This window comes from Centroberyx affinis, unplaced genomic scaffold (assembly GCF_046629955.1).
Source record: "Centroberyx affinis isolate AG114_WGS23_722 - 3 ecotype Tasmania unplaced genomic scaffold, CSIRO-AGI_Caff_v1 ptg002560l_1, whole genome shotgun sequence".
NCBI lineage: Eukaryota > Metazoa > Chordata > Actinopteri > Beryciformes > Berycidae > Centroberyx > Centroberyx affinis.
Window position 1 is genome coordinate 43,290 of NW_027280770.1, and position 12,658 is coordinate 55,947.

The 12,658-nt window shown below is 40.9% G+C and overlaps 1 protein-coding gene across 1 annotated transcript in view; it reads left to right on the forward strand.

Moving 5' to 3' along the window:
- The window catches only part of LOC139656864 (cadherin-6-like), a 53,386-nt gene that overhangs the window by 9,279 nt on the left and 31,449 nt on the right, over window positions 1-12,658 (forward strand). The window contains exons 2-3 of the mRNA XM_071534497.1: window positions 5,780-6,074; window positions 6,463-6,582. Of these exons, the coding sequence (XP_071390598.1) occupies window positions 5,780-6,074; window positions 6,463-6,582 (415 nt within the window). The remainder of the gene's footprint in view (window positions 1-5,779; window positions 6,075-6,462; window positions 6,583-12,658) is intronic.

The window sequence follows — 12,658 nt, forward strand, 5'->3', positions numbered from 1 at the left end:
AAAAAAACGGTTTGTCTGGAGGGAAAACCGGTACAATCTATCTTTTTCATCAGTGGCCTTGTCGCAGCACTGTCCTCCATTGCTGAGCAGTTGATAATGCCGGTAGGTGGGGGGGATGAGAGGGTCGAGGTGTCTTGAAACTCCGAAGGATGGGGAGTTTTTGTTCCAAAACAGAATGCGGGCTGGAAAGTGAGTTTTGAAAGCTAGAAATCATTGTCATCTTGGGTCATTTTGCACTACAGGCAGCGGTGGAAAAAGTACTAGAATGTCCTAATCAAGTAGATGTGTTGTTACTTTTCCATACAATTCCGGAAGGACGAGAGGACAGAGTTCAAACTCAATTCTTTTACATTTGGAAATGACGAAATAAAGTGCAAAAAGTAAAGCCAGAGTACTCTTCTTACTCTGAATGGTTCCACGATTTACGATTGTCCAATTTCTGCCGCTTATGGAGAGCCTTGAAACTTGTTCTGCTCTGTGGATGTGATTTAAGATATAGTGAAGAACAATACTTCAGTAAAAATGTCAGGTAAAATTACTGACTTGGGACTCAGTACACAAAAAACCTCCTCAATTACAGTAACATGAGTAAATGTAGTTAGTTACTTATTGTCCCTTAAAACTATGCCCACATAACAAACATTGTATTGTCTAATTCACACTGATTGTGGACTACTTGCAATTTTTCATCTTTGCGGGGCTTCTCCTGACAACCAAACCATTGTGGTTTATTTAGGCCAAGTCCCTATACTCGTATAGCAGTGTTTTCTCCAACCTGATACTGAAGAGTTACTCCTGTTGCTGAGGTTTGTAGGACAGACTACTGAAGCATTTTTACAAGTCAGCCCTTACTCTGATTATCAACTGTTATTCTGATTATCAACTCTTACACTGATAAGATAAGATAAGATATCACTTTATTAATCCCCGTGGGGAAATTCAGGAATTACTAACCCATATTCTAATTATCAACCCTTATTCTGATTATCAACTCTTATTCTGATTATCAACTCTTATTCTGATTATCAACTCTTTCACTGACTATTAACCCTTAATCTTATTATCAAACTTTGTTCTGATTATCAACCCTTATTCTGATTATCAACTCTTTCACTGACTATTAACCCTTAATCTTATTATCAAACTTTGTTCTGATTATCAACCCTTATTCTGATTATCAACTCTTATTCTGATTATCAACTTTTATTCTGATTATCAATTCTTACACTGATTATTAACCCTTATTCTAATTATCAGCTCTTATTCTGATAATCAACTATTACACTGACTATTAACCCTTATTCTAATTATCAACCTTTGTTCTGATTATCAACTCTTATTCTGATTATCAATTCTTACACTGATTATTAACTCTTAGTCTGATTATCAACCCTTATTCTAATTATCAACTCCTACTCTTATTATCAACCCTTATTCTAATTATCAACCAAAATCTAATTTTCAACCCTTATTCTGATTATCAGCCCTTATTTAACCAGGCGAGGTGACTAAGAAATGTTATTTTCAAACATTTTTATTTTCTACAACTGCTAAGGTGTAGTATTGCACAAGGAGGGAGGCTTACATGTAAACATATATTAACACTTGGAAAGCTGCCCAGTACAACCACAGTCTTCTGTTGTCAGCCACTGGGAGCTGCCCAGTACAACTGCGAAATGGCATTTCCACTGGGGCAACAGGCTGGAGTGTCTTACTCAAGGGCACCGCGATGCTAGTATTAAGACTTTCTTTCCGCTTCTTTAGCCGCCAGACTGCTGCCTCATATTTCTCCTGTATTCTTAGAGGGAAAGTGTGGAAATGTCACAACTCTACTTTTCCTCCTCCCATATTTTTTATACCGGTGCAGACAGGATTAGTGTTTCTGCCAACTCTATAGTGCAGAATTATAGATTCGACTGTTGAATTGTCTTGTCTGGTCCATCATCCCACCCATATTCCTACAGATGTATTTATAGTGCGATCCGCCTCATCTAGCTACTCCTGACAACCACAGCAGTGCGGATTGAGCTGTATGTTACCAATGTATCCTGTTGAAGGATACATTGGAATCCGGAATTGATCAGGAATTGATCAGGAATTTCCTACTGTGGGAAAAAAGAAAACGTAAAGGCACTGGATGATGAAGAATACGAATAAAATCTGTGGAATCTGATCAAAATGTCACACTACAATCGATCCAGGTGAAGGTCTTCCCATAGACAACCAGTATAGAATTGATCAATTCTCCAACAAATATGCAGCATATCCATCATATCAGAGGACCACACTGACTATACCATATCTGATTTGTTATATCTCACCCATATATCAGTCTAACCCTACTATTTATATGCAGTTCACGCTTTTCACAGGTAGTGGCAAAAATAGCAGCTATCGTGGCAACACACACACTCACATATACTCAAAGCTTTCACCCCAACACCCCTGAGAGGTGAACACTGGGCCACCTCAGGTCGAGAGACACCGGCAAAGACATAGGGCGAGAGACGGAGAGAGAGAGAGAGAGCGATAGAGCGAGGCAAGTTAGCGCTGCAGGTATCACAGCAAAAGCAGCAGATTTCAGATCAGATCCAACAGATGTTAAATCCTTCTGGCAGAACAGACTGGCTTTCTGCTGCGCCGTGGTTCACTCTGGGCTATGGTTTTCCTTCAGAGGAGGCTTTGTTTCTTTCTTTCTTTCTTTCTTTCTTTCTTTCTTTCTTTCTGTCTTTCTGTCTTTCTGTCTTGGCTTTTCTTTGCTTCTGTCTTCCTTTTAGAAACCTTCCCCCATCACCCGGTTGGTCCATAAATCCTCTCCAGGACATTTTCTTCTCTCCTCTTCCCTCCATCAATCTATCTTCCCTTCCCAATTTCTCTGTAGATAGATAGATAGATAGATAGATAGATAGATAGATAGATAGATAGATAGATAGATAGATAGATAGATGGTATCTATCAGAATCAACAGAAACAGGCCTCATGTCTTTATTATTCTCGTATCTTCATATTATATTCATTGTGTTCTGCAGGCAGTGTAAGATCGATCACACCAAGCACACATTTAAATTGAAGTGAAATTGACAGAGAAACAAGGAGCTCTTCTGCGTGGCCTGTAGCTAAACATGTTAGTTATGATTTTGCTTCAGCTTTACCAGACACAGGAGATTGAAATCATTCAGGAAACCAGCACTGGCTAGTTTGAATGAAATGAAATTGAAAGTGTAACAGAGTGAGTGGGTCAAACACAATTTCTATTTGGCCCATATATAAATTAGATGTAGGCCTATATTTGCTTCAGCGGCACAGGAAATTGAAAATGTCCAGAAATACACATCAGGTCATTTCATTGATTATTCACCTAGTTCTCACCACTTTGCCCAGTAGGGTACTAACCCACTGCTGAAGACAGCAGTGTGAGGCGGATGGTAATGGGCCATATAACATACAGTAGCCCAGGGCTGGGCAACATTAAATTACTGTTTTGGCTACAGTGACTGTATGCAGTTAAACACATTTTCCAGCATGGCTTCTCTCCTTCCTAAATGTTCCTGTGGATTTGTACATACTACCATCAGAGAAAGATTTATCATGTGACTTATTTCCAATGTAGACAGTATTCACCTCCATTCAACTCCAAATAATATCAAAAATTTCTGAGATGGCAAAGTACTATAAGTGTAATAACCTAATCCATGGAGGAGATGTGTGCGTCTACAGAGTTTTTGCTAGGCCTCGCCCAATACAGCATTGAAAAATCCTGACCTTGGTATTATAAGGTTCTATCTGACCTTTTTGTCAAAACTGAGTTAGTCGCATGAACCTATTCTATGAGTGCCTGTACATATGTGTGGTGTTATTTTTTGAGTCTGTCATTTCTAAAACAAAAGGACCCATCTCCACAATGGATGCTGAAAACTTTGAAGCTCAATATCTCAGAACTATTCTGAAGGCAGATAGAACCTTATAATCCTCAGCTCACGAAATATCGATGCGTGAATGAAAAGTAGTTCCTATTGAATTTTATTTGAACAATTTTCAAATGAATGAGTTCATTCACGGGCAAGAGTAGGCGTGCCCATGATGTTAGGCGAAAATGTAAACACTGGAACCAAGAAGAGCTGTAATGAAGATGGGAAATAAAAAAAATAAAAAACCTGTCACCACGATGTTTACTTACTTACTTACTTCTCTCCAATCACTAATGTCCTCTGTGGTTACATCCCGTGTAAAGAAAGTTCCTCCACCTGAAAGTAGTTCCTATGAAATGGATTTGACGTGTAGATGCACAAATCAATCAGATAATAAATGATAACGATCTTTTCGGCAAAACACCTGTTAGAGAGAAATTGAGAAAAAGTAGGTAAAATGTAGGGCATCCCCAAAGTCCAAATAATCCAAAACACATTTACACAAAATATGACTGAAAATCAAACCAAGAAAATAAAACTGTGTGTCAGGTTTTACAAACTGTCATACCACCCAGCCGTACTGTAGCACCCCCTTGATGCAAGGTCAGCGCTTCTCACAGATCATTCTCAAGAGGCAGATCAGATGGACACCGTCTCTTCAGTTGGACAGGGCGCTGGAAGTGGAGGAGGCTGGCAGCGGTTCAGACCAAACTGACGCAAAGTCCTGAACACCCAAGTACCGGCCAGTGGCCAGTAGCCATCGGCTACTCCTTACAGATGATCCAGTACATTTTGTTCTGTGACAGCAGGGTGACAGAATGACGGACCGTGACCCACATACTGTATGTCCCTTACAGCAACATTCTGATATGCTGACTCTGGTGTGTGTGTGTGTGTGTGTGTGTGTGTGATGGCCTACAACTTCATTGTCCCCCACCAAAGGGGGGACTATGGATCGGTCTCCGTCCGTTCGTTCGTTTGTTAGTCACACTGTAACGTTGAATTTGTGCCGCTAGGGGGCGGCATTGACAATGAATGGGGACTCAGTGGTAAAGCAGGTCATACAGTTAAAGTTATACAATGTGGGGGACAATGAATGGGGACTCAGTGGTAAAGCAGGTCATACAGTTAAAGTTATCATACAGTGTGGGGGGGACAATGAATGGGGACTCAGTGGTAAAGCAGGTCATACGGTTAAAGTTGTCATACAATGTGGGGGACAATGAATGGGGACTCAGTGGTAAAGCAGGTCATACGGTTAAAGTTATCATACAATGTGGGGGGACAATGAATGGGGACTCAGTGGTAAAGCAGGTCATACAGTTAAAGTTATCATACAATGTGGGGGGACAATGAATGGGGACTCAGTGGTAAAGCAGGTCATACAGTTACAGTTATCATACAATGTGGGGGGACAATGAATGGGGACTCAGTGGTAAAGCAGGTCATACAGTTAAAGTTATCATACAATGTGGGGGGACAATGAATGGGCACTCAGTGGTAAAGCAGGACATAAAAACAGGACAATTACAGTTACTACATTTCAAGATAGAACTTGTAAGCCTAATTCTGAGGAGAGTAGGCAACAGAAATATATGGTCAATCTGTCCTTTCATTGTCCCATACCAAAATGCTTATACAATTTCACTCATATTTCAAGTCCACTCAGCAATCACTGACTGACCCAAGGGTGGAACTACATCACTGGTGGGGGACAACATGTTTACTATTTGCTTGTTATTTTATGAGGTTCGCAAGAGCAGAAAACATTCGTGAGAAGATCTGGACAGTTGTTTTTACGGACCGATTCTTTCATAACGTTACGCCATTTTGGTTAACACGAAGGGGATGTGTGTGTGCCCTCTCTGCAGCTTCAGTCGGACATGGACCGGGGCGACGGGACGGTGAAGTACGTCCTCTCCGGCGAGGGGGCCGGCACCCTCTTCGTCATCGACGAGAACAACGGCGACCTGCACGCCACGCGCCGCCTGGACCGCGAGGAGAAGGCCTTCTACACCCTCAGGGCCACCGTGGTCAACAAGCGCACGGGCAACAAGCTGGAGCCCGAGACCGAGTTCATCGTCAAACTCCACGACATCAACGACAACGAGCCTCAGTTCAGCAAGGAGGTCTACACCGGCAGCGTACCGGAGAGGTCCGACATCGGTAAGTACATGGGCTTTTTTTCATTTGGGAGGAGAGCTGGATGACTGAGTGAATTGGGACTGGGTTTTGATTAGATTTTTTCTCCATTCTATTCTGTAATCCTCTCCTCTTGTCCTTCTCCCATAATATCTATGCTTTTAAAATGCTGTTTTGTTTTCAACATAATCAGTGAGCATAGATGGGGATGACCCAGAAATTGTGATGCTTTTCAACATATCGTGTTGTCATATCAAAGTGCATTGGCAAGAGCATATCTTAAATATATGCTGTGTTGGAAAGCATCACAAGATACGATACGATACAACTTTATTGCAATTTGTGTTTTCTCAATTGAATTCTCAAGAGTGTAGTATAGTCTCTCACCCCTCTCTCTCTGTGTCTCTCCTAGGTACATCAGTAATCCAGGTGACGGCTACAGATGCTGATGACAGTATGTATGGGAACAGTGCCAAACTGGTCTACAGCATCAGCCAGGGCCACCCGTACTTCTCTGTGGACCCGAACACAGGTACGTTTCACGGAACGATCCTTGAAAGCACGATACCAGTGTTTTAGGCCAGAGACTGATCCATAATCCCCCCTCTGATTTTGATCGATATCAACAATTAACTGCAACAGGAGCATCACAGTGAGCAGATATTAAACTTCATCTTAACATTGATATTCTCAACAGGGCAGACAATGAGAGTAAGCCTCAATTTTTGCAGATTGGCGGCCCCCAAATTGCAGCCAGAGGTAATTTAAAATTTTGAGGACTTCAATATCCAGAAATCCTGCAAGGTGACATCAGTAAACTGCATACACTCATATCTACCAGCCCGGTGTTGGTGAATTATCTGTTAGAAATCGAAGGACCCAAACACATATGGCAGCCATTTAGTAGTCCAACAGTTTGCCTGATATAAATACACTGATAGAGGAAACCAGGACGTTTTTCTGCTGATAAATTCATTCAACAAACACTGAATGAATGCTAATATTACACTCATGGCATCAAGTGATGTTGTAGCTTTCATGGTTGGTACTTTTTCATTTGAATATGAAAACATAGGCCGACTATGATATAGGCAGGTTATGATAAAGCTTTTAAGCTGAATGGCCCCACCATTGACTGATTCTCAGAATAAGAAATGGACAAATAGAGTAAATTGTGCAGCTTGGATGCAAAAAGACAACTCCACTGACTTTTCCATATGCTTTGAGAGCTAACTGCTTTTCTGCCTTTTCGGTGATCTAGGTCTGGAATCCAATCCACGTAGGAGCTGTCTATCAAAAATGCTAATAATGTCACCTAGATAATAGTTTAACTCTGCAAACAATTTTTTAAACGAGGACCTAATCCAAAGGACAGATCTTAAGGATGGGACGATATGCTTATCTCATGATACCATTTGATATGCGGTATAGAGATTCGATACCACCATGATGCGATGGAATAAATAAAAGTTCAGTGACAACAAAGTCTGACTGTGCAGAATTACAATTTCAAAATGTCATTACAAAATGCAAATAATATAATATCGATGGAGAACTTGTGAAATTGTGATCGGCAAGCCATCTCATTTGTGATAATAACAGAATACAATGGAGCTAATACCGCGATTCATTTTTCTGCCCCATGATACGTATTGTCACTTTTTTGCATTGAATTTCTACATATCATTCCATCCCTAATAGATCTACATTCTTCACACGGCCTGCATGTATGAAGCTTATACAGGTTGTCCTTTCTTTATGTGGCAAATGGTTGGATTTGTACAACAATACCGATGCATCACTCGCACCGAAATCAGAAACGTTGGTGAGTCCAGCTTTCTCTGGACACTTTTGGATTCCACTTTTACATTTCTATGCGTCACTGTGAGAAAAGATTTCCCACCGGTGACCATACCGACACCGGCTAATAGGGTGAATCTACCGTGTCTCAATTAGTGGGGATAGGGCGCTCTTCTCTGTTGCAGCCTCGCTTTCTGTTTTACATAAAAACCTTGCTTAGAGCAGCTTTAACAATAAAAAATGAATACACCCTGTGCAGGTCCACCCCCTGAGCCCTGCACATTTACATTTCCCACTGCACTGGAAAAAGGGAAAAAAAAAAAAAAAAAAAAGGGCTGTTCTAATATTTCCTAATATAAAATAAAAACACAACTAAGCCCAACCTTGTCCTGATCCTGTGTACTTTCTCTGTAAATAAAAAAAAAAAAAAAAAAAAAAGTCAGCCGTTCCATTTAGATAATCAGTACAGTAATCTCCCTCTCTCTGCTCATCTGTTTTGTTTCGAACAAAAAGAGGAGTGAGGGCCACGGCCAGATTACCGCTGCCCGCGGATTAACCAGCAAACGATAGACCTTGATCTCTGGAGGTTGACATGGAGTGGGGCCCGAAGGGGAACCAAAACGACCCAAAGTCCTGAGGAATGAGGGATGAAAAGGGGGAGGGAGGAAAAGAGGGGAGCGCTCCAGAGAGAGAGGACGAGGAAATGGCGAAATGAGGGAGAGATGGCTGGAAAGGGAGAGAGAAAGAGAGAATCAGCATCCAATCACAGAGGGTCATTAAAGCAATATTTGACTTTGCTTGAATACTTTCAGTTGTCAGCGCACGCACCGCCCCGTGTTCATGAATAGTCAACAGCTACTACACAATACCTGTTGTCTCCGCTGCCCATGACCTTTCATTTTGAAAATTCATTTCTAATACGCTTTCAGGCCTATGTTAATACAGCAAAATAGACCGCCCTTGGGCTTCGAATATTCACTCGGTCTACATACTTTTGAAAAAAAACCGAAAGTTTTGGCTGCATGCGGTTTCTCAGTATTGACAGCTGAGTGTTGAATGCCATGGGTCGGAAGCAGATCCCCAGGGCCGCTAATGTCGGAGGCTGTCTGCTCCTGAAAAGGCCGCTGGAGGTGCGAATGTGCTGAACAGTAAAAAAAAAAATATTCTCCTCGTGTCAAATATGGCTTTAATTGCCATGATACAAAGGCATTTTGAGGAAATAATGCCCTCAGTTTATGCATGGCGATTGGCAGATGGGACGAGATCAATGTGGATAACACAGTGGGCTCTGAGGAACAAAAACCTAATGAAAAATGACAGCTGCCGGTACATTACCCACCTGGGTTTCCTAAAATTGATGCTGGTGTATTGTGGCCTTACGGTGAAAACATATCAGATCCTGAACTTCAGTGCTGTTGATCTGAAGTGTGAAGGTTGCTACTAAAAGCATGATGTCGCTCTCTTTCTTTTAATGTGTAAACAAGTAAACTAGTTAGTTACATGCTTACGAGTTGTGAGTGTCTTAAAAAATAATGTAATGAAATCAAATCACAGATAACTGCTCACTACTGCAACCTAGCAACTAATGTTACTGCTAGCATACACTTAGGGAGTGTATCTATGTTCCCAGGGTCCAATGTTCCCCAGATTTATATGGCACATAATGGGAACATGACAAAGGGTCATATGTTCCCAGGGTCCTATGTTTAACCCTAACCCTAACCCTAACTAACCATATTAAGTGAATACAGAGCTGGGGAACATCTTTTTCAGGTTCCCATTATGTGCTATATAGAGCTGGGGAACATAGGACCCTGGTAACATAGGACCTTGGGAACATAGGACCCTGGGAGAGCACATATGTAGAACTGGGGAACATAGGACCCTGGGAACATAGGACCTTTGTCATGTTCTCATTATGTGCTATATAGAGCTGGGGAACATAGGACCCTGGGAACATAGGACCCTGGGAACATATGACCCTGGGAACATATGACCCTGGGAACATAGGACCCTGGGAACATAGGACCCTGGGAACATAGGACCCTGGGAACATAGGACCCTAGGAACATAGAACCCTGGGAACATAGGACCCTAGGAACATAGGACCCTGGGAACATAGGACCCTGGGAATATAGGAATGACTCCTACACTTAGCTAGGCCTGCTACGCTAATGTTACATCCTCTACAAAGGATTAAGCCCACTAACAACAAAAAAGAAGAAGCGAAACCTGAATCTTTTTTTAATTTTTTATTTCATTTAAAGCATTTTAAACAAAACCCATGTTGTAAGATGACACAACTTACCTTATCAGGAAACAAGTGAACTCGAAATGGATCTTCCACTAGCTAGCCAAACGCTTCCACAAGCAATTTGAACTGTAGAGAAATGTGAAATGGAAAAAAGAACAACTAGCATCAGCAGGAGCAGTAACTTCCAGTTCGTACAGGTTACTACCCACAGGCATTTCAGACAAGGACCGAATGAAAATCCTACACTGCATCTGCATAGTAGAGGCTTGGGAAGGTTCCTTTCAGAATGCAGTGTGTTATATAGAATACGGATGACCTGTTCAAAATAGTAATGAATAAGGCTTACTCAGTACCACCGTCAAATTATATAGTTTCACTTACATTAGCAATGATTTGCTCACAGACTGACACTAAACTGATAATGAGGTCCAGGCTGATTTCATTTACAACCATTTCAATTATTATTTCAAGATTTGTAAATGAATCTCTGCATTCATAATCTCAATGATCTACCTATTTTTTTCCCAGTAAATATTACAGATCGTGGTCAACGCTCAATCTATGACTCCCCCGCCCAATAGGACTTTCAATTCACTTTCAATTCAAAGGGTAGAACTTCCAAACCAAATACCCAAACAGGTCATTTATCTGAGGACAGGTGAAAGCTCATCTATTTTTTGTCCCTTTGGAATGAAACAATTATCAGCTGACTTTCAGACAACCTTTTAAAGGTTGATGTGGCGCTGCCGTCTAATAGCAATAAAGCACTTGAGGTCCACACGATATTTCACTCTTTATTTCTGTGACCTTGCGCATGCGACGGCAACATCACCCCATTTAATACCTCATCATAGCTTGGCTTCAAGTGCGCTCTGAAATGCCCTGATACAACGGCTCTCGGACAAGTGGTCTGATGGGGAAACTTCCATCAGAAGGTCACACCCTATATGACCTTCATCACATATCATCCCCATTCTCTGTCTCCAGTCTAATGAAGCAGAAATTATACAAAAATGTAATAATAAACGGATACGAAAAAGTTGATTTGGGTGAAAGGGATACAGGTTACAAATCAAATTACAAATTGCTGCTAAGAGCTTGGCATCTTTCAGCTAGCCTTATTGTGTGATCAAAGCTCTAGATAAAGACATTTGTACCATGACTGCCATCCTTCAGTATATTTATAATAATAATAATATAGCTCTTCACAAAACAAAGTTATGAGTCATATATAAATAAATTATAAAACAGAGTAAATAAATTGCTTTATAGAATCATTAAAATGGGGGGCAGAGCATAGCGGAAATAGCAGAAAATGAAGAGAAGAGGGGACAAAGGATGGAATACAGCATGAAATGAACACAAAAAGTAATTACACACCAGAAAATAAATTGAAGACGGACAGGAGGAGAGCACCATCAGAATCAACAATAAAAAAACAGGCTACATAGCTCATAAAATAAAAAAAAAAAAAGCATTAAACAAGGAATGAAATAGGGCATTATTTTAAAAGCCTGTTCATAAAAGTAAGTGATTTAAAAGACGACACTGATCCTTAGTCCCTTGGGCAGGGCGTCCCAAAGCCTTTTAAACATTGCACAGGATTTTTTGCAAGGTTACAAAGAAGAAAAGCAGCCTACTGAAAGTAACCTACCTAGCTGCTTTGTAATGAACGGAGATCACGGCTGTTTGTGGCCATGGAAACCCATTTTTTAGAGGACACAAAGACCGATAACGTTGACTTGTCTTGACTCAAACTAGCTTTATCGATTGTGTAGGGATCCGGATGTCCAATAACTATAACCATAACTACTTAGAAAATCTGGTCCAAGTTTTGCGAATACTATGGATTACATTCTTGCAATTTTCAGTACAACAATATTGCCAGGTTATGGAAACAGCAAACTTTGCAGCAGGTACTTGATAAAAAATGACATTCTACAGCTGCTATTACCGAGTGCTGTGTGTGTGTGTGTGTGTTTTTTTTTTAGGATAGTCCACCTCATCAGTATTTCTCCTCAGGCGGTCTGCTCAGGCCACTAGGTCTGGGAATCAAACCCCGTGGTCATGAGGCAGTATCTCTTACCACCAGGATGCTCTGCCACTGTGGCCAAACCCCCGTGACAGAGAATAGCACAAATTTGCCAGTCTTGCCTATTTTTTTTTTTTTTTTTCCAGCATGGGACCCAAACGTAATACATTTCTTCTCATAGTGAGATCCAGGCTCATTAAATTATACTGGAGTCCCATTGATGGAATGGAATGGAATCCAGTTGTTCATTTGAGCTTTCATTCATACATTCAAATGGCCTTTGTCAGTCTTGTTTCTGTCTGTGACGGATGTAGTGGTACATTGACAGAGACTGGTGCTTTCAACAGGAAAAAGGTAGGGTGTTTCCACTAGGGATGGGCATGAGTACTCGAGTACTCGATTTGGATGTCAGTATTCGTTCAACGGTTCAACGTATAGAGTACTCACATTTTTTTTTTTGCTTTGTAAAAAAAACATATATGTATATAATAAATATAAACGTAAATTGACCCTGTTCTATAT